The sequence below is a fragment of the Nelumbo lutea genome, chromosome 1 (genome assembly GCF_056320005.1).
Source record: "Nelumbo lutea isolate HS-2025 chromosome 1, American lotus-T2T, whole genome shotgun sequence".
Lineage (NCBI taxonomy): Eukaryota > Viridiplantae > Streptophyta > Magnoliopsida > Proteales > Nelumbonaceae > Nelumbo > Nelumbo lutea.
This window is the reverse complement of record NC_142684.1, coordinates 156,080,831-156,099,265: the sequence shown is the minus strand read 5'-3', so window position 1 is coordinate 156,099,265 and position 18,435 is coordinate 156,080,831. Positions and strand designations below refer to the sequence as shown.

The following is an 18,435-nucleotide window of genomic DNA, read 5'->3' as shown; positions in this document are numbered from 1 at the left end:
ATTCGAATTCTAGTAACTCCATAAAATTTTGGGAACAAACCTAGGTGGGGAGTGCCCCTCTAAAGGATCAGTTTCCTTCTTTGTATGCTTTTTCTGATTTGAAAAATGAGCCAATCTCGTCTTTCACCACCCTGTCCTCTTCCTCTTCTCGGATTGGGTGGAACTTGGGTCTAAGAAGGGATTTGAGGAACTCAGACTTCGACAGTATTTCGAGCCTTATTGCACTTTTTGATAACGTTGTCTTAGACCCCACTAGGGCGGATTCTAGAATTTGGACACCTACCCCCAATGGCATATTTTATTGTGTTTCTTTCTTCAAAGTCTTATGTCAGTCCACCAGTCCTACTTTCCTCCCTTTTCCTGTTGATGAGGTTTGGTGTAGAGCAATACCTCCTAGGGTTGGTAGTTTTTGTTGGGAAGCCTATCTGGAAAGAATCAACACTGGTGATCTACTCCAAAAGAAGAGACCCAATACTTGCTTGTCACCTCATTGGTGTGTTCTTTGTAATGCGGATGGGGAGACTAGTTTTCACCTATTGGTGTCTTGCCATTTTGCGAGGTCAATTTGGGATTGGGCTTTCTCCCTATTTGGATGTAGCTGGAATCCTCCATCAGACTTGCAGGGCCTTTTTTCCCCTTCTTTTTTCAGGTGGCAGATAAATAGGTGAAGGACTATGTGGAGAGGACTAAGGGCTGCAGTATGTTGGACACTTTGGAAGAAAGAAACTCCAGAATATTCTCAGAAGATGAGAGAGGAGCAGCAGATCTGAGGGCTATCATACATATTAGGGCTGTACAGTGGCTGAAATCTTTGGAGCTATTCACAGATTACACTGTGGATGACATGTTGAGGAAGTGGGGTGAAATTGCAAATTGCACACAGACCAAGTCAGTAATGAGTGTGTCTTGGACCCCTCCACCGGGTGGATTCTTGAAATTAAACTTTGATGGGTGTAGTAGGGGAAATCCGAGACAATCAGGGATTGGGGGTGTTTTTAGGGATGAGAATGGGGTCATTTCTGCCATGTTCTCAGGCCCAATTGGAGTGGGTGACTCCCTTAGAGCTGAGATCTTTGCAGTTATGGAAGGAGTCCAGAAAGCTATGGAGTTGAACATCAGAAAACTCATAATTGAAGGGGATTCAGAGATGGTGATAGGGTGGCTGATTAAAGATAACAATGGCTTATGGAAGTACAACAATGAGAGGAGGAAATTCAAGTGGCTGGTGCGGGAGATGGAAGTTAAAGACATGTTGGGTTAAAAGATCGGCTAATTCCCTAGCTGACGGCTTAGCCAAACAAGGGGCAGAAAGGGATTCACTGTTTTGGGCTAAGCTGTAACTTTAGTGTTTTTTCCTTTTTTTCCTTTTCTTGAGGTTCTTTGTTGCTCTTGGAAGATAAATGTTTTTGCCTTCCTCTTGTAAATCTTCTATTGATGGTTTAATGAAAATGTTATTGATAAAAAAAAAGTGTTATGAGGATGTTGAAGTATCTAAAGGGTACTCCTGGTCAAGGGCTTTTGTATTAGAAAGGGGAAGATGTGTCATTAGTAGGGTATTTAGGTGTAGATTGGGCAGGGTCTCCAATGCATAGGAAGTCTACTACAGGTTATTGTACCTTCCTGTGTGGAAATCTTGTTACTTGGAAGAGCAAGAAGTAGAGTGTGGTTAGGGGTAGTGTTGAAACCGAATATAGGGTAGTGGCCTATGCTACCTGTGAGCTAGTTTGCTTGAAGCATCTTCTTCAGGAGATGAATAGCACAGTTTGTCAACCAATTAAATTGTTTTGTGACAACCAAGGTGCAACACATATTGCCTCCAATCAGTGTTTTTTGAAAGGACTAAACGCATTGAAGTTGATTGCCATTTTGTGAGAAACAAAGTAACAACTAACAAGTGATTCATCAAAATAAAAATAAAAAAAATTAACAACTAACAATTAGAGATATTGTTACTCCCTATGTTAAATCTGAATACCAAGTAGCTGACATTTTTACTAGAAGTGTGGGTTTCTCAAGGTTCGATTATATTTGTATCGAGCTGGAACTTTATGATATATATGCTCCAGATTGAGGGGGAGTGTTAGAATTGTTACAATAAATTGACAAGGACTTTCTTATCTTTTCCTTGTTATTTTTTCTCTATTATATCCGTTGTAACTTATCTAAGGGGCTGTCATCTCAGCTTTAGTAAAATGTTAATACAAGCTGGGTCAACAGTATGGAGAGTTGAGTGAGATTTCTCCTTGTTTGTCTTCCCTCTTTTCTTCTCCTTTTCTTCCCTTTCTCTCCTTACCTTCTTCCTTTCTTCTTTTTCTCCTTTTCTTCCACTTTACCTTTCTTTTTTGAAGTTGGCACACACTGATACTTAGGAAGTTCTTTGACTTTCTGTTTTGAATATTGTTATAGTTACTTAAATTCATAAATGTCAAATATTGTAGTGAAACCAGTGGAAGAAACAAAACCATATCTGTACTTACTTTCTTTGGTGTATCAGCGTCAAGTTCTGTTGTCATATTATGACAACTTTCCAAGTTCTCTCATATTATGATGACTTTCCAAGTTCTCTCATATTATGATGACTTTCTAAGTCAACCAATCTTTTAATGTAAAGAAGGAAATGTATTGTTTTGTCTTGCAATGTCAATTTTTGAATCTATATCAGCCAACTGTTTTAACTTTCGGTGTCATATTATGATGACTTTCCATGTCACCAATCTTTTAATGTAAATAAGGAAATGTATTGTTTTGTCTTGCAATGTCAATTTTTGAATCTATATCAGCCAACTGTTTTAACTTTCAGTGTCATATTATGATGACTTTCCAAGTTCTCTCATGTTATGATGACTTTCCATGTCACCAATCTTTTAATGTAAATAAGGAAATGTATTGTTTTGTCTTGCAATGCGAATTTTTGGATCTATATCAGCCAACTGTTTTAACTTTCAGTTTATGATGTTTTCACAGTGACAGTTACAACATTGACAGATCTTGGTTTCCTTTGGTTTAGAGAATTCTACTTGGAATCTTCTCGTGTTATCCAGGTAAAGAAATGAGTGTTATTACCAGTGATAAGTTTTGTTCATAAAGTTTTGAAGACCAATTTGTCCTTTCAGACAAAACTGCTTTCCTGGATGTGTGTATTGATTAGTGTAGACAGATCTGCTAATCAGGTTGCTTAGATAAGAAGTATAAACTATGTAGTTATCTTCCTTATGCCAACATGATTGGGAGGCCAAAAGGAAGGCACCTGAAAAATCCTCCTTGTACCCTTGATTCATTGTGGAAATTTCAGACTAAAAAACCTCCATCAAAAATGAGTTTTTGTTTTTGGCCCTTTCTTTTTTCTTTTTTTTTTTCGATCAATAACAGTAAAACTTTATTAATGACGTGAAAATTTAAGAAGATTTAGATACAACAGGGGAGGTAAAAAGAATTAACTCCCCTACAACAGAATACAAAGACAGAAGTTTTTGGCCCTTCCTAATAAAAAATCGAAGCTTTGGATGTCTAATATCACTTGGGAAAAAGCTTAAATACAAATATAGAACTGACATGGATTTGGCGTATGAACATATATTTAGTCAGTCCCTAGGGTCTGTTATCTTATGGGTGGACTAGAATGACCATATGGTTCCTCCATAATACATAGGTGGAACCCTTTAAATAAGAAGCCTAATTAACATGATATTGGTCCACATAAAGTAATTCCTCTAACCAATGATTTTTTCCATATGATTTCTAAAAAATATCAGTGACTACTTTTTGCAAATAGGATTTTTAGCATAGTTTGTGGTTATCTATTCTGACATTAATGTTATGTGACTGTTTCCTAAACGTGTGTGTGTATATCACTTTATTGTTTTAATTCTCTATTCTAAATATAATGCTAGGTAGGTTTTTAGTGTTCTAGCTTTCTGTGACAACATAAGAACATTTTGTGTTTCAGAAAAATGACTACTTTATAAGCTTTCCTGCAAACAAAAAGGTGTGACTGGTTTAGTTTTGCTTATGCAGTTTCCCATAGAGTGCTCTCTTCCATGGATGCTGGTGGATCATGTGGTCGAGTCACAGAATACTGGTCTTATAGAGAGCATTCTGATTCCGTTTGACATCTATAATGATTCTGCTCAGCATGCACTTGTAGTGTTGAAGCAACGTTTCCTGTATGATGAAATTGAAGCGGAGGTATTGCAACAACATAATTATTTGAAATACTTCCCTATCCTTTAGTGATCAAGCCCCCTATCATAATGACTTGAACAAACTCCCTTATTTTACCTATTTTATAACTTATAGTTGTCTCTGTTTTTGTAGGCGGACCTCTGTTTTGATCAACTTGTTTTAAAGTTGAGTGAGACAATTTTTACATATTACAAAAGCTGGGCAGCAAGGTAGTTCCTGTTCCTGCATATTTTTTTTCCTGATGCTTTAACTTCCATCAATCAAGACTTTCAATTATTTATCTGTTAATGTCTTTATTTGGTTGTCTAAAACCCTTCAACAGTGAACTACTTGATCCATCGTTCCTCTTTGCCTTGGAGAATGGTGAAAAATATTCTGTCATACCTATGAGATTCAATGCACTGTTAAAGATGACTAGGGTAAAGGTGAGAGTTTGTCTAGTTCTTTATATTTGACTACAAACCTTCTTTTCATTCTGATATCCATTTGCCTATCTAATTATAAGGTTGGTTCTACCATAGGGATTGAGCCTGTTGGCATGCTTGATAGTACTTCTCTAGTGTTGTGATTCAGATACCTGAAACAGTTATGAAATTAATTGGGTAAAAGCAACAAAGGAATAACAATGAATTTTTTTTTATATTAATACCTGAGTTTTCTAGTTGGATAAAACAGTCAACCAATTCTCTTTCTGCTGTATTCTTATATGATGGAGTTGAGGTTGTATTCAAATTGTTATTGTCCATCACGTCAATATTGTTTGGTGGCCTTTCCACATCAATATTGTTCACTGTTTATGGTCCTGATGAGGAAAAGGACGGACTTGTAGGAAGAACGTGGAGAATAGGATGTTAGGTGCGATGAGTAGGCTTGTGGATTTTATTTAAAGAAACATACTTATCAGTCCTCAATTAAGCTGTATATGGTCCAAGTGTTATTCACCATTTCCGACCATAAACAAAATTTTCTTTGCAATTTGAATGTAATGTATTTATTTATTTTTGTAAAAGTATGCATATAAGACCATATGCAGAAGACATGTACAATCACCAGCTGTACAACAAAGAAAACAAAAGTAGCCTGATCACAAAGGCAGCACATCCCACAGAACCTTTCCTTTTTTGCTTAGGCCCTTCATTGTCAGCACCTGAACAAATCCCTGATGGCCAGTGGATCTACTAGACTTCGAATATGCTTAAAAAATTGGCCAAAGACCTTGACAGAGATCTTGTGGAAGAAAATGTGGTTAGTCAATTGATGCAGAGTATCAGCCTGTGATGCCCCAAAATAATCAATTGCAGCCCATCTAACCTCCAAGGACCCCATGTTATCTTTGGTTTTATTTTTAAACAGCCCCTTTTGGGTGCCAATTCAGGTTTTTTGTTAAAAAAGTTATTTTGTCAATTTAGGATTCTTCTTATAAGAGTTATTTGTCAGTTTAGAATTCCTACCATAAGAGTTATTTTCAGTTTAAGAGTCTTTCTAATATTGGTTTCCTAGTTGTTTTCCAAGTCTAAGTATGGTAAGGTCTATTTAAGACAGAAAAAAGTAACAAAGACAGTTTTTTTTTTTACTTCTTTTTTTCCTGCACAAAACCAGAGTTTATCAGCCTTGGTCTGTGTTAGATTCTTCAGAACCTAGCTGGTTTGACACTGCTAGAACTCATCCCTTTCTTCCCTCAACAGGTAGTTTAGGGACTGCTTGGTGGATTTCTAATATTTCATGTTATAAATAAGATAGGGTGCTCTCTTCTAATTCTCAACATCATCTGTGAATTGTTTTTGGTTAAACTTGGTTTACAGAGTAATAGCTCTTGTCTGTTCCTGCTGATTATTTAGGGTGGTTATGTTATGCTCTCATTTCTTGGTCTGTACACTACTAAGAATTCACTACAAATATGTTCTGACTCTCTCCTGTCTCTGAGCATTTGTTTCATCTAGTTACTGGGGAGAACCATTGACTTACGGAGCTTGATTGCTAAGCGGATAAACAAATTATTTCGAGAAAACCTTGAGTTTCTGTTTGACCGTTTTGAGTCTCAGGACCTATGTGCTATTGTGGTAAGTAATGACCGTTGAGATGTTTGTCTTTGTGTTTTGTTGTACTTGTATGGGTTTTGGAATGAGTGTTGATTGCTCCTAATGCCATCCCATCTCCAGGAACTAGAGAAGCTCGTTGATATCTTAAGGCATTCCCATGAGTTGCTTTCAAAAGATCTTTCAATGGATTCATTTGGTCTCATGTTGAATGAGATGCAAGAGAACATCTCTCTTATTTCCTTTTCTAGTCGCCTTGCTTCTCAGGTTTGACATACTTTATATATATCTATGTCATTAAAAAAACTTGGGTAATTAACATGTTTCTTGCTCATGACCATGTATAACTTTCGTATATTGGTATACCTGCTTGCGACATCTCCAATAACATACTATTTTTTTTTTTGTTTTCTAAAAGACAGTGTGCATTGCAATAGACTTTTAGGAAATGAATAAGCATGTAATGTATAGCCTACAGCCCATCTAGAACAAGATGCTATAGAATGGGTATGCAATAATATTCCTACACAAAAAAGCATACTTTTTGTACAAAGTTTTAGAAGAACAATAGGGTAGAGATAGAGGGGAACTGATTTCCTTGCAAATATATATTGATCACACCAGCTCTATGACTTAGCATGACTTCTTTGGTCTAGCATGGTTTTCAACTATACATGCATTGATCTTACCCAAATCAACCACATGATAGCAAAAGTGAATATGTTGCATTCTACCTTGCCTTTTTATCGTGGTTTTCAAAACCTGACCAGACTGGAAAAACCGGTAACCGGTCACCTGATCGGTTCCGTTTTACCCTAGAACTGTTATTTCGCCAAAAACTGTTGATTTGGTCAGCAAACCACTGATCTGGGCAGTTGAACCATTAAAACTGTCCAACGGTTTTGGTCGTTTTTTTAATTTTTTTATTTTTTGTCAGAACGGACTGTCCATTCGGTTCGAACGGCTGGACTACTCGACCCGGAACCGGACCCCTGGCTGGTTCATTGTTCGGTTCGGTTTTAAAAACTTTGCTTTTTATTCAAGGCCCTGAATACAAACTGATAGAAGCTCAACAATAGAGCTTGGGAAGCATATTTCTTAGTAAAGAAAAATGGGTGGATGAGTTCGTTGTAGCTTCCAAGATGGAAATATTAGGTGATGCTGAAATCAAGGATCAAAGTATTGGTATCGGGTATCATATCGGACAGTTTGGATACGAATATGCTTTGGAAACGCATGGATACGGACGAAAGATATGAAAACACATGGATACACTAGGAAAATGATACAAATTTTGTAAATACATCAATTACACTGATTTTAAAAGCCAAAATAGCCACAAATAAAGCATAAATACATAAATAAATATATTACTAATATAACAAGATACATAAATATCATACAATTTTGTTGATAATCCAACAATCAAGAGTCCAAGACTCATATTATCTAGTTTTTACGAAGTAAAACATGCACAAAACCATTATTATGTTAAATTATATAAGTCCAAGACACAAAACATATTTTAATTGCTATAGCAATTATTTTCTATTTTTACTTTTCGACACTAACAAAAATAGCCAATTAAATATTAATTTTTGAAATATTTGATAATATCAAAATTACTATCATATGAAATTTATAATTTTTCTAAGATACATATATTATTATCATATTTTTACTTTTAATCGTGACTAAAAGTATCTCAAAATTATTAAAATTTTTAAGATACATATCATATGAAATTCATAATTTTTAATTATTAAAGTAACGATTCCATTGTTAGCATTTTTATTTTCTATAGTTTTTTTTCCGAAATAACAAATCATTTTTTATATAAATTTAAATTAGTGGATTTGATAAATTCAATTTAATATTATGTTCTTGAATATTTTGTAAACATTTTTTTATTATTTTTGTAAATAATAAATATGTTATATTTTAGTCTAAATTAAAATATCAATGAATAATATATAAACAAATATTAAAATTTGAAGATGCATCTAATGTACAAATTCATGAAATTTAAGAACTAAAATAATTGTCTATTATTAATATTTTTATTTGTATAATTTATTGAGAGGAAAAAACAATTTTTGATATAAATGTAAATTTGATAGTCTTTTTGCTTCATTAATGTTTATAAAATAGTAATTTTTAATATTATTTTTTATTTTAAGCTAGAATTATTGAACATAAACAATATATTTGTCTAGGTTCATGTTAATGGTAAAGTTAATAAAGTGTATTTTATTTCACTTAATATCACATGTTGAATGATGGCGCAGTGGCTTAGAATGGTAGTGCGTAGTAGCATGGGTGCCAAGGCTTGAGATCGAATCTTCATAGGAATATTTTATAAACAAGACAAGGGAAACGCGCATATTAGCATAAACGTATCTGTCTGTATCGGCCGATACAGTGCGATACACACCGATACTGATATGTATCTTGTCGATACGCACGACTGGACCTGTATTGTACCAATCGTAGCGTATACGATACGCCTGATATGGGGGGTATCGTATTGATATTTTAATCCCTGGCTGAAATACAACCAGAAAGGGTGGTTTGTGGAGGTGATTGAGTTTTTTGGTAACAATAGAAAACAATTGGTATGCCTTTTAAAAGGAAGACAGGGGTCGGGTTGGAGCTTATTTGCTTAGAAATTGCAAGAATATGTGGAGATGAAAGTTGTTGTGAGGATTATTTAATTGTTATTTTATAGTTGTTGTTAGTGGGTTGCCAGCTTAAGATGCTGTCAGTTAGTTATTATCTTTCTTTCTTATTAGTTTGTTTCTAGGGAGTGCCGCTAGGGGCATACTTGTAATCTCCATTTTTTTATATTAAGTTAATATAAATAACTGAACTGGCGGTAGCCAGAAGTAGTTTTTCTTTTTCTCTCAATCATATCTTCCTCTTCTTCTCTTTCTCTCTCTCGTCTCTCTCTCTCCGTGAATGATTACATGGTATCAGAGCAAGGTTCTGGGCTATAAAAGAATTTTGGTCTCTCCTATTTGAACCTACTTCGTCCTCTTTTCCTTCTTTGATTTCTTGGACGTGGAAGACGGAGAAACCCAAGCAGACAGCTTGCAGCTCTTCCTTAGTTGTAATATCAAGGAAACCCTAGTCGAAGAAGGGCGATGTAGAAAGAGACTCCCTTTCTTCTCTGTTCGATGCTGTGAAGTCAATTTCTGCTTGGCACCTTCGTATAGGTGTTGGACAGGGTATGTGTTCTTGTTTTTTTTGTTTTTTGGCCAATGGTGTGAAGGCCTTATTCCTTGGTTCTATACATTCGTTTGGATGCTGGATTGTTAGACTGTATGGGCTGTAGTCGAACTGATAGTATACTATTCTAACGTCTACCTTGGCTGGTGTTGGACTGATTACTAGGCTGTTTTAATGACTGAACCATCACTGAGTTGATTTTAACTGTCTTTTTGTTTTCTTTTCCACATCCCAGAAGTAAATTTCTTGAGGGGTGGTATTCTGTTTGTGGTTGTTGTGTAGTTGTGTGGGATTTGGTCTGATTTCAGCAATACTCTATGGCAAACTATGATTCAACTTCATCGAGGGTTAGACTGACCCGCAGCACAGCTGGTATGGGAGGTGAAAACATGATGTTTCCCATGCCCAATACCCCTTTAAATGGTCTAAACTACCTGGAGTGGGCTAAAAGTGTAAAACTTTATGTAACAGCAAAGGGAAAAGCTAGTTACATAAATGGAAGGGTGAAAGAACCCAAGAGTGAGATAGCTGAACATGATAAGCGGGACCAAGAAAACAGTATGGTGATGTCTTGGCTCCTTGCAACCATGGAACCTGATGTGAAGAACTTTATGTGGGCAGACACCACTAGTGAGATCTGGGAACAGGCCAAAACTACCTATTGTGAGCAAAGGCATTATGCCAAGGTTTACCAGTTGCAAGTTGAATCCTCAACCTGTAAACAGGGAAATCATAGTTTGTCTTCCTATTATTCAGTCCTTACTTCCATATGGAAAGAATTGGATCATTATCAGGCTATAGAGTGGAAACATGATGACGATGCTAAGGCCTATAGGAAGCTGGTTTCTCAACAGCGTTTGTTTGCTTTCTTGTTGGGACTGAACCCTACCTATGAACCCTTGAGAGTTTAGATCTTAGGAAGCAAAGAGTTGCCGTCGGTTCACGAGGTATACTCCCTTGTTCAATCGGAAGAATGTAGGCGGAGTGTGATGGTTACAACCGAGGGGGAGCAACAAGTTGCTTTGGCTACAATGAGTAATAACAACATGGGGAAGAAAAGTGACACCAAGAAGGCTGATGATAAAGACAAGTTGTTTTGTGCCCAATGTCGGCGCTCACGGCATACACTTGACACATGTTGGGACAAAAACCGGAAACCCAAGTGGGCAGTGAAGAACCAAGAACATGGTAAAGGGCAAGGTCAGAAGAAGATGAACAGAACACATAATGCAGCACATGTGGCAACCCAAGATACTCAGGTTGCTGGTACTACCCGGGACCACCTTAATTCTGACCCCAAGGAAGATATAATGAATTCCTTCAGATACCACTTGAAGTCATATGGTAGGGCTTTGCGACAGATGGATAGCTCAGTCACTGGTACTCCTACTTCATTTGCATCTACATCAGGTAATACGGCTTCTGCACCATGTCACTCCCACTGGTTCCCCTTGGATCATTGACTCAGGGGCCTCTAACCACATGACCGGTAAGCCGAACTTGTTTCAGACTTATAGCCTTTTGTTAGGAAGGGATAAAGTGAGGCTTGCAGATGGCTCATTCTCCTCCATTGTAGGCCAAGGATCAATATCTTCCCCATGGCCTTAACCTGAATTGTGTATTGCATGTCCCTCAACTTCCTATAAATTTGCTTTCAATTAGTAGTATCACAAGCTCTTTAAACTGTAGTGTATCTTTTTTTCCTGGCTCATGTGTTTTTCAGGATCTAACTTCTGGGAGGACGATTGGTAGAGGGAGCCTAGTGGATGGTCTCTAAATTCTCGACAACATAGCTGGTCTCTCGGTGTCATCCTTAGAGTCACCTAGTTAGTCAAATAAGAGTTAAATTTTTTTGTGGCATAGTCGGTTAGGTCATGTTTCTTTTGAAATAGTAAAGTCTTTGTTTCCAGTTTTATTTAAGTCATGTTTAGTGTCAGAGTTCCAGTGCCAAACGTGTCAGTTGAGCAAACAATGTAGAACAACTTTTTCACTCAAATAATAAAAGATCAAGTGCTCCTTTTCATGTTGTGTATTTTGATGTATGAGGGTTTACTACTGTAATCTCTGAGGGCAGATATAAGTGCTTTATCACATTGATCGATGACTACTCTCGCTATACATGGGTATTCCCTATGCGTAGTAGAGACGAAGTTCTAAAGATTGTGAAAGACTTCTAGAGGATGGTATTTACGCAATTCCATGTTGAAATACAGATCTTCCAATCTGACAATGCAAAAGATTATTTCCATGGTGAGCTTAATGAGTTCTTTGCCTCCCACAGATTTATTCATAGGAGCTCATGCGCTAGAACACCACAACAAAATGGTGTTGCAGAAAGAAAAAACAGACACCTCCTTGAGGTAGCTTGCGGGATGATGTTACACATGAATGTTCCAAAAAGGTTTTGGATGGATGCTATATTTGCAGTTGCTTATGTCATCAATCGCATGCCCTCCAAAGTGTTGAATTACATGGCCCCTCATCAGTTGTTGTTCCCTCAGTCCCCTTTATTTTCCATTCCCATGAGAGTTTTTGGTTGTTGTGCCTTTGTCCATGATTTGTCTCCGCCTCGAGGTAAGTTAGGCCATCGGTCCATTCCTTGTATTTTTCTGGGGTATCCCTCCTCTCAAAAAGGGTATCGATGCTTTGATCCCGTTAGTCATAAGTTTTTTGTGTCTATGGATGTGTCCTTTGAGTCTGAACCATTCTTCCCTGCTTCTCCGCAGGGGGAGAGTAGTAGTGTGGAAGAGGAGAAGCAGGTTCAGGTCTGCCAAGTCTCTCTTCCTTCTATTCCGGACCTTGCTCCCTTTTGTGTCTTCCAATGTACATGTCGTAGAGATCAGCAATGTGATAGAGATGTGGAGCAACCAAACATTGAGTAACCGACACCATTAAACTCCCAGGAGGTAAGTTCAATCCCTGTTGCACCTACTAATACCCCTACTCCTACTGTGGATGGCCTTGACATTCCTATTGCTCAAAGAAAGGGAGTCAGGTCATGCACTACCAAACACCCCATTACCTAGTTTGTCTCTTATGATCACATTTCCCCCTCATACCGAGCCTTTTTATCCGTAGTTGATTGCATCCCTCTTCCCAGAAATGTTGCAGAAGCCTTAAAATGCCCCGAATGGATAGATGTCATGAAGAAGGAAGTATACATGGTTCAACCCCCTGGATTCTATGCCAAGGGAAGTGAAAATAAGGTGTGCAAGCTGAGAAAGTCTCTTTATGGTTTAAAACAATCTCCCAAAGCTTGGTTCAGTAAATTTCACATGGCAGTTCAGCAGGTGGGCTTCAAACAATGTCAGTTTGATCATACACTCTTTGTGAAGAGATGTCTGGAACAGGTTGTTGTATTGATAGTGTATGTGGATGATATCATCATTACAGGAAATTGAAGTTCAAAAATACAAAAATTGAAACAATTCCTTGCATCTAAATTTGAAGTGAAAGATTTAGGTCCCCTGAAATATTTCTTTGGAATTGAAGTCGCCTGCTTAGAAAAGGGTTTCTTCATTTCTCAAAGGAAATACACCCCTGATCTATTACAGGACACAGACAAATTAGGTGCAAGGCCTGTAGATGTGATGGTGAACCTCTGAAAGATGTGAAACAATTCCAAAGGTTAGTGGGAAAGCTAATTTATTTGTCCATGACCCGTCCAGACATTGGACGGAACAGGTCTACTATTCAGTAAACATAATCACTTAAATACTTGAAAAAGTATCCCTCCTAAGAAACCACACATGGAGGCAGCAGAGAGAGTTCTTAGATACTTGAAAAAGTATCCCGGAACAGGTCTACTATTCAGTAAACATAATCACTTAAAGGTGGAAGTCTTTACAGATGTTGATTGGGTAGGTGCTGTGGATGATAGAAAGTCCATGAGTGGGTATTGCACATTTGTGGGAGGAAACCTAGTGACCTGGAAAAGCAAGAAACAAAGTATGGTAGCGAGGTCCAGTGTTGAAGCTGAATATAGAGTTATGACACATGGGGTGGCTGAAGTCCTTTGGTTAAAAAATCTTCTAGGAGAGCTTGGAATTATTGTTCATAATCCTATGTCTCTTTACTGTGACAACAAGGCAGCCATAAACTTCACCAGCAACCCTGTCTTACATGAGAGGACCAAGCACACTGAGGTGGACAAACACTTCATAAGGGAAAAATTGGAAAAAAGGGAAATTTGCATCCCTTATGTCAACTCCGAGGAACAACTCGCTGATGTCCTTACAAAAGGGGTTTCATACTCACGACACAATGACTTATGTGACAAGCTGGGCATGATAGACATATTCAGCCCAACTTGAGGGGGAGTGGTGTGAGGATTATTGAATTGTTATTTTATAGTTGTTGTTAGTGGGTTGTCAACTTAAGATGCTGTTAGTTAGTTATTTTCTTTCTTTCTTATTAGTTTGTTTCTAGGGAGTGCCGCCAGGAGCATACTTGTAATCTCCATTCCTTTTATATTAAGTTAATATAAATAACTGAATTGGCGGCAGCCAGAAGTAGTTTTTCTTTTTCTCTCAATCATATCTTCCTCTTCTTCTCTTTCTCTCTCTCTCCATGAATGATTACAAAAGTGAAGACTAATTGATGGAGGAAAGTCAAAGAATAAGCAAGAGAAAGGGTTTGAACAAGAATGTTTGTAAGTAGTTCAAATAAAGTGCAAAAGCTATTTTTGGAACGAAACAAAGAAGATTGGGAGAAAACTTGGTCTTGGAAGCGAGCAAGGAGATTCTGGATTGGGGAATTATTTTGAACTTATTGAAAAAGAAACTGCAGATGGATTCAAAAATTGTGATTGCTCCTTTTGACAAAAAACGAGCTCTGTTGAAAGTGGAAGAGAAAATAGTGGATTTTGACAGGTTAGACAGAGTGGGGTGTGATTTTGGTGCGGAAGTGGTATGCTTCCTACAACAGCAAGATGCTACAATGGAGTCTTTGCTATCAGGTTATTTAGTTTGCCTTTCAATCTTTGGAACAATTTAGCAATGGAGAAGGTTGCGAAGATGCTAGGAGGGATTCTCATTTCTTGCAATCTATCGAATATGAACTCGACAGTGTAGGAAGTTGTTAGAATGCAGCCGGAAAAGGCCATGTGGGTTGCATCGAAACATGAAGCATTGTTGTGGAGGGATGATCGAGAGGTTGAAGATGAAGCTGATAAGGTAGGGGAGAGGCCACGTCATAGTCAAAATGTGGAAGAAATTTGGGTGATAGAAATGCTAGATGTGGATGAAGTTTTGGCAAAGAAAAAGAAGAGTAAAACTAAATCCTCGGAAAGGATGGAAATATTTGGAAAGAGGGAAGCAGAAAACGAGAAACAAGAGGATATGAACCCTTTAATTATGAATATTCTGGGTGACCCGAGTAGGTTAAACGATTCAAGAAAGGTTAGCGGGTCGGGTTTTAGGGGAAAGTGCTCTGAACCAGGTGGGATTATGTGGACCTTTAGCAACTCGCTGGATAATCTTGGTGAGTCTTCTCTTAGGTTTGACAATTGACTATCTGAGTTTTTCCACAATGATGAGAGTTCAAATGATTGCCCCAACCTAGTAATGATACAAAGTTTGTCCTTTGTAGGGGAAAACGAAGTAGGAGTTAGGGAAGTTTTTGAAGGGGAAGTCAGAGTGAGTAGTAACGAAAGTAAAGCCAGAGAAGAGGGAGAGAATAGAAAAAGAGATAAGGAGATCGGGATGGAAGGAGCAAAAGAAAAAAGAGGTGTGGACAAAATGTAGGGGAATAAAGGAGGTAGGGCTGGCAATCTTGACCCCAACCCATTTGACCCACCCACCTTGGAACTTACCGATACCCACCCAATCTATTGGTGGGTCAATATGGGTCGAGTAACCCATTAGAGTTAGTGGAAAAGGGTCAGGGTGGGTTGGGTCGAGGATACCCATTAGGGTTTAGGATGGGTTGGGTCGTGCGGGTCAAGATGGGTTGGGTCAAAGTCAACTCTATCTATACTCGCCAAATCTCAAAAAAGAAGTTGTAGTGATTCGAACTTAGGCCTCCAAGTGTGCCCACATCTCATTACACTTCCAAACCACCATGCCACATTTCATTATGAGATTAAAAGTGAAATAAAATAGATTTTATTAACTTTCTTATTCACATGCAATTTTATACAAAAGCAATTTTATAAAGTAATTTTATGAAAGGACTTTTACGAAAGCAGTTTTACAAATGTACTTTTACACGAAATCACTTTTATAAATTATTTTTACAAAAGCACTTTTAAACGAAAACACTTTATGAAAGTATTTCTACGGAAACACTTTTATGAAAGCATAAAAGCACTTTTATAAAGTACTTTTATGAAAGCACTTTTACACGAAAGCACTTTTACGAAAACACTTTTATGCATAAAAGAACTTTTGTAAAAGTACTTTTATGAAAGCACTTTTATAGAAGTACTTTCATAAGAGTACTTTTGCAAAAGCACTTTTAAGAAAGCACATTTATAAAAGTTATGCATTTTTTTTTGCATTTTCTGCAAATTTTCTGTTATTTTCTGCATTTTCTGTAATTTTTTGGTATTTTCTGCATTTTCTACAAAATTTTGGTGCTTTTCTGCATATTTTTTGCACTTTTTTTTTGTGTTTTTCATGCATTTCCTACAAATTTTTGGTATTTTTTACATATTTTCTTTTTTTTTTCTGCAAAAGTTTTGAAATTTCTCTAATTTTTTAGTTTTTTTTTTGCTTTTTCTGCAATTTTTCTACTATTTTCTGCATTTATCTACAATTTTTGCATTTTCGGGTATACAGGTTGACCTTACTCGTTTTTGTCATGTGGCAGTTTTGAGAGTGATTGTTCTCTCAAAATTTATTATTTTGGGTATACGGGCCGTCCTAACCCATTTTTGTATTTATAAGTGAGGGTAGGTGGGTTAGTATGGCTGAGGGTGGTTAAGGGTCAATATGGATGGGTCAAGTGGGTCAATATGGGTGGGGCAGGGTGGGTTATGACCTTTTAACAAGAATTGATGATGGGTCATGGTGGGTTGGTGGGTCAATATGGGTGGGTTGGTATTCAACACTTACCCAACCCAACCCAACCCAACCCAACCCACCGGTTCGCCACTCCTAAGAGGAGGAGGACAGAAGTGTCGAAGAGGAGGGTGGGAAGAAGGATATGGGAATGGAGAAAGAAGGAAGTGAAGGGGAAGAAGGTAAGAACTTATCAAAGGAAAAAAATAGAGAGCTATCCACTAGAGGAGAGTGGGGAAGAAGAACCGGAAGCAGATTCAGGGGAAGAAAATGAGTCTGAGCCAGTGATGGATGAGACCCATATGGTAGAAAAGACTGCTAACATCAAGGAAGTGGTGAATAGGGGAGTGGAAGCGAGCAGGATGTTGGGTCTGTTTTTTCTAGGAGGGGAGGATTTCGCAAAAGAAGCATTTAGATCTCTGGAGGAAAACTTTGGGAAGAATGAAGGTCCAATAGATTCAGAGTTTAATACGGATGGCGATAATTCGAAGAAGAAAGAGATGGAAGTGATTACCGAAGGCTGTGGGGATATCATAGAGAAGATTGAAGAAGAGGTCGAGGGGGTGGTGATTGAAGACAGGGTTCAGAAATCAGCAGAGAATACCAAAACAGCGGTGGAAAATCTAAATGCAGTCAGAAGATTCAGAACTCAAAAGAAAAAAACACAGCAGCAGATCCCAGTTCAAAAGTTTTCACAAGGTTAAAAGGTGGTCCTTTCAGAATGGGACCTAACAAGCTTGTCAAAAGACCCAAAGGAACAGTAAAAAAATGACAACAAAATGGTTCTCAAAAAGCTGAGAAAGATGCTTGAATTGGTATTCTGGGGTTGGAAGCTTTTTGTTTAGATAATTTTGGGCATTGTTGGGCTTTGGGATGGATTGATATTCATAGTAGGGTCTTTTTTGAGTTTGGGCCAGTTTCAGTTGATTTGGGTTTGTTTTTTGCCTCTGAGGGTGCTGGCTTGGGTTGGCTTTTCTTTTCAGGTGATTGCATATCACCTTCCTTATAATCTTTTTTTTTTTTTGTTTTAATAATTTTTTTTTTGTTATCTTCAAGAAAAGCATGTTTTTAACGTGGAAGCTATGTTTGACCATATGAACCCACAGAATTGCTGTTGTATTAGGAGGTGATTAGCTGTTTCCATCTCTTATTGAATATAAAGTGCATTAAGTGTTGTATAATCTTATTCTTCTTCCAATCAATTGTCCAATGCATGAAGGCTATCCTGGAGGGCACAAAGAAACCCAAAATATGATAAAAAAGTTACGATCTAAAGATGTTAGGGATGACTTTCTAAAGGACTGAACTGAGGATATTCCATGGGGATTTAACAATGTTGAGCTTTATCCAAATCCAACTTTACTCAACTCACCCTGTATACCAACAATTTGGGGTCAGCTATGCAAATTCTTTCCAGCCATTGTGCCTGTATGGACCTTGTTTTCTGTCAAAATGTATGTCCTCAGATCATTTCTTACCACTCTGGCCCACGTTTTCTTTGGTCTTCTCCTTGTTCCTTTTAGATCCATCTACTTCCTCCGTCTGATTAGTTATCAATGCAGTCCTTGGTATTCAATGCGGATGACTAAACCATCTCAGTTGACTTTCCTCCATCTTCTCATCAGTTGTGGGTACTTTTAAGTCCTCTCCAATGAGGCTGTTTCTAATTGTGTCTTTTCTAATCTTGCAAATCATCCATAACATCCTTTCCAGCTAACATATCCAAAATATAAAATACAAAAAAGGTCATGGTGCATATATGGTTCGATTCAATTCATAAATGTTATATAAGTTTATTTTGATAGATAAAATGCTCTATGATTTTTCAGTAGATTGTAATTGGTATGTTTCTAATAAAAAGGAATAAGAATATTGTAGTCGAATAAGACTAACAATCAGTCCTAGATTTTAGTGTTCAATTAACAAGAAAAATTGAGAAAGGAGAAGAGAAGAGAAGAGAAGAGAAGAGAAGAGGAGAAGAATTCGAA

General features: G+C 37.4%; 1 protein-coding gene across 3 annotated transcripts in view; it reads left to right on the top strand.

The window, feature by feature from the left end:
* Positions 1–18,435, top strand: part of PIR121 (transcription activator) — a 160,258-nt gene that overhangs the window by 69,964 nt on the left and 71,859 nt on the right. For all 3 annotated transcript variants that reach the window (XM_088956812.1, XM_088956817.1, XM_088956820.1), the window contains 6 exons: positions 2,965–3,041; positions 4,015–4,185; positions 4,315–4,391; positions 4,505–4,607; positions 6,123–6,242; positions 6,342–6,485. In XM_088956812.1, coding sequence (XP_088812938.1) covers positions 2,965–3,041; positions 4,015–4,185; positions 4,315–4,391; positions 4,505–4,607; positions 6,123–6,242; positions 6,342–6,485 — 692 coding nt within the window. The remainder of the gene's footprint in view (positions 1–2,964; positions 3,042–4,014; positions 4,186–4,314; positions 4,392–4,504; positions 4,608–6,122; positions 6,243–6,341; positions 6,486–18,435) is intronic.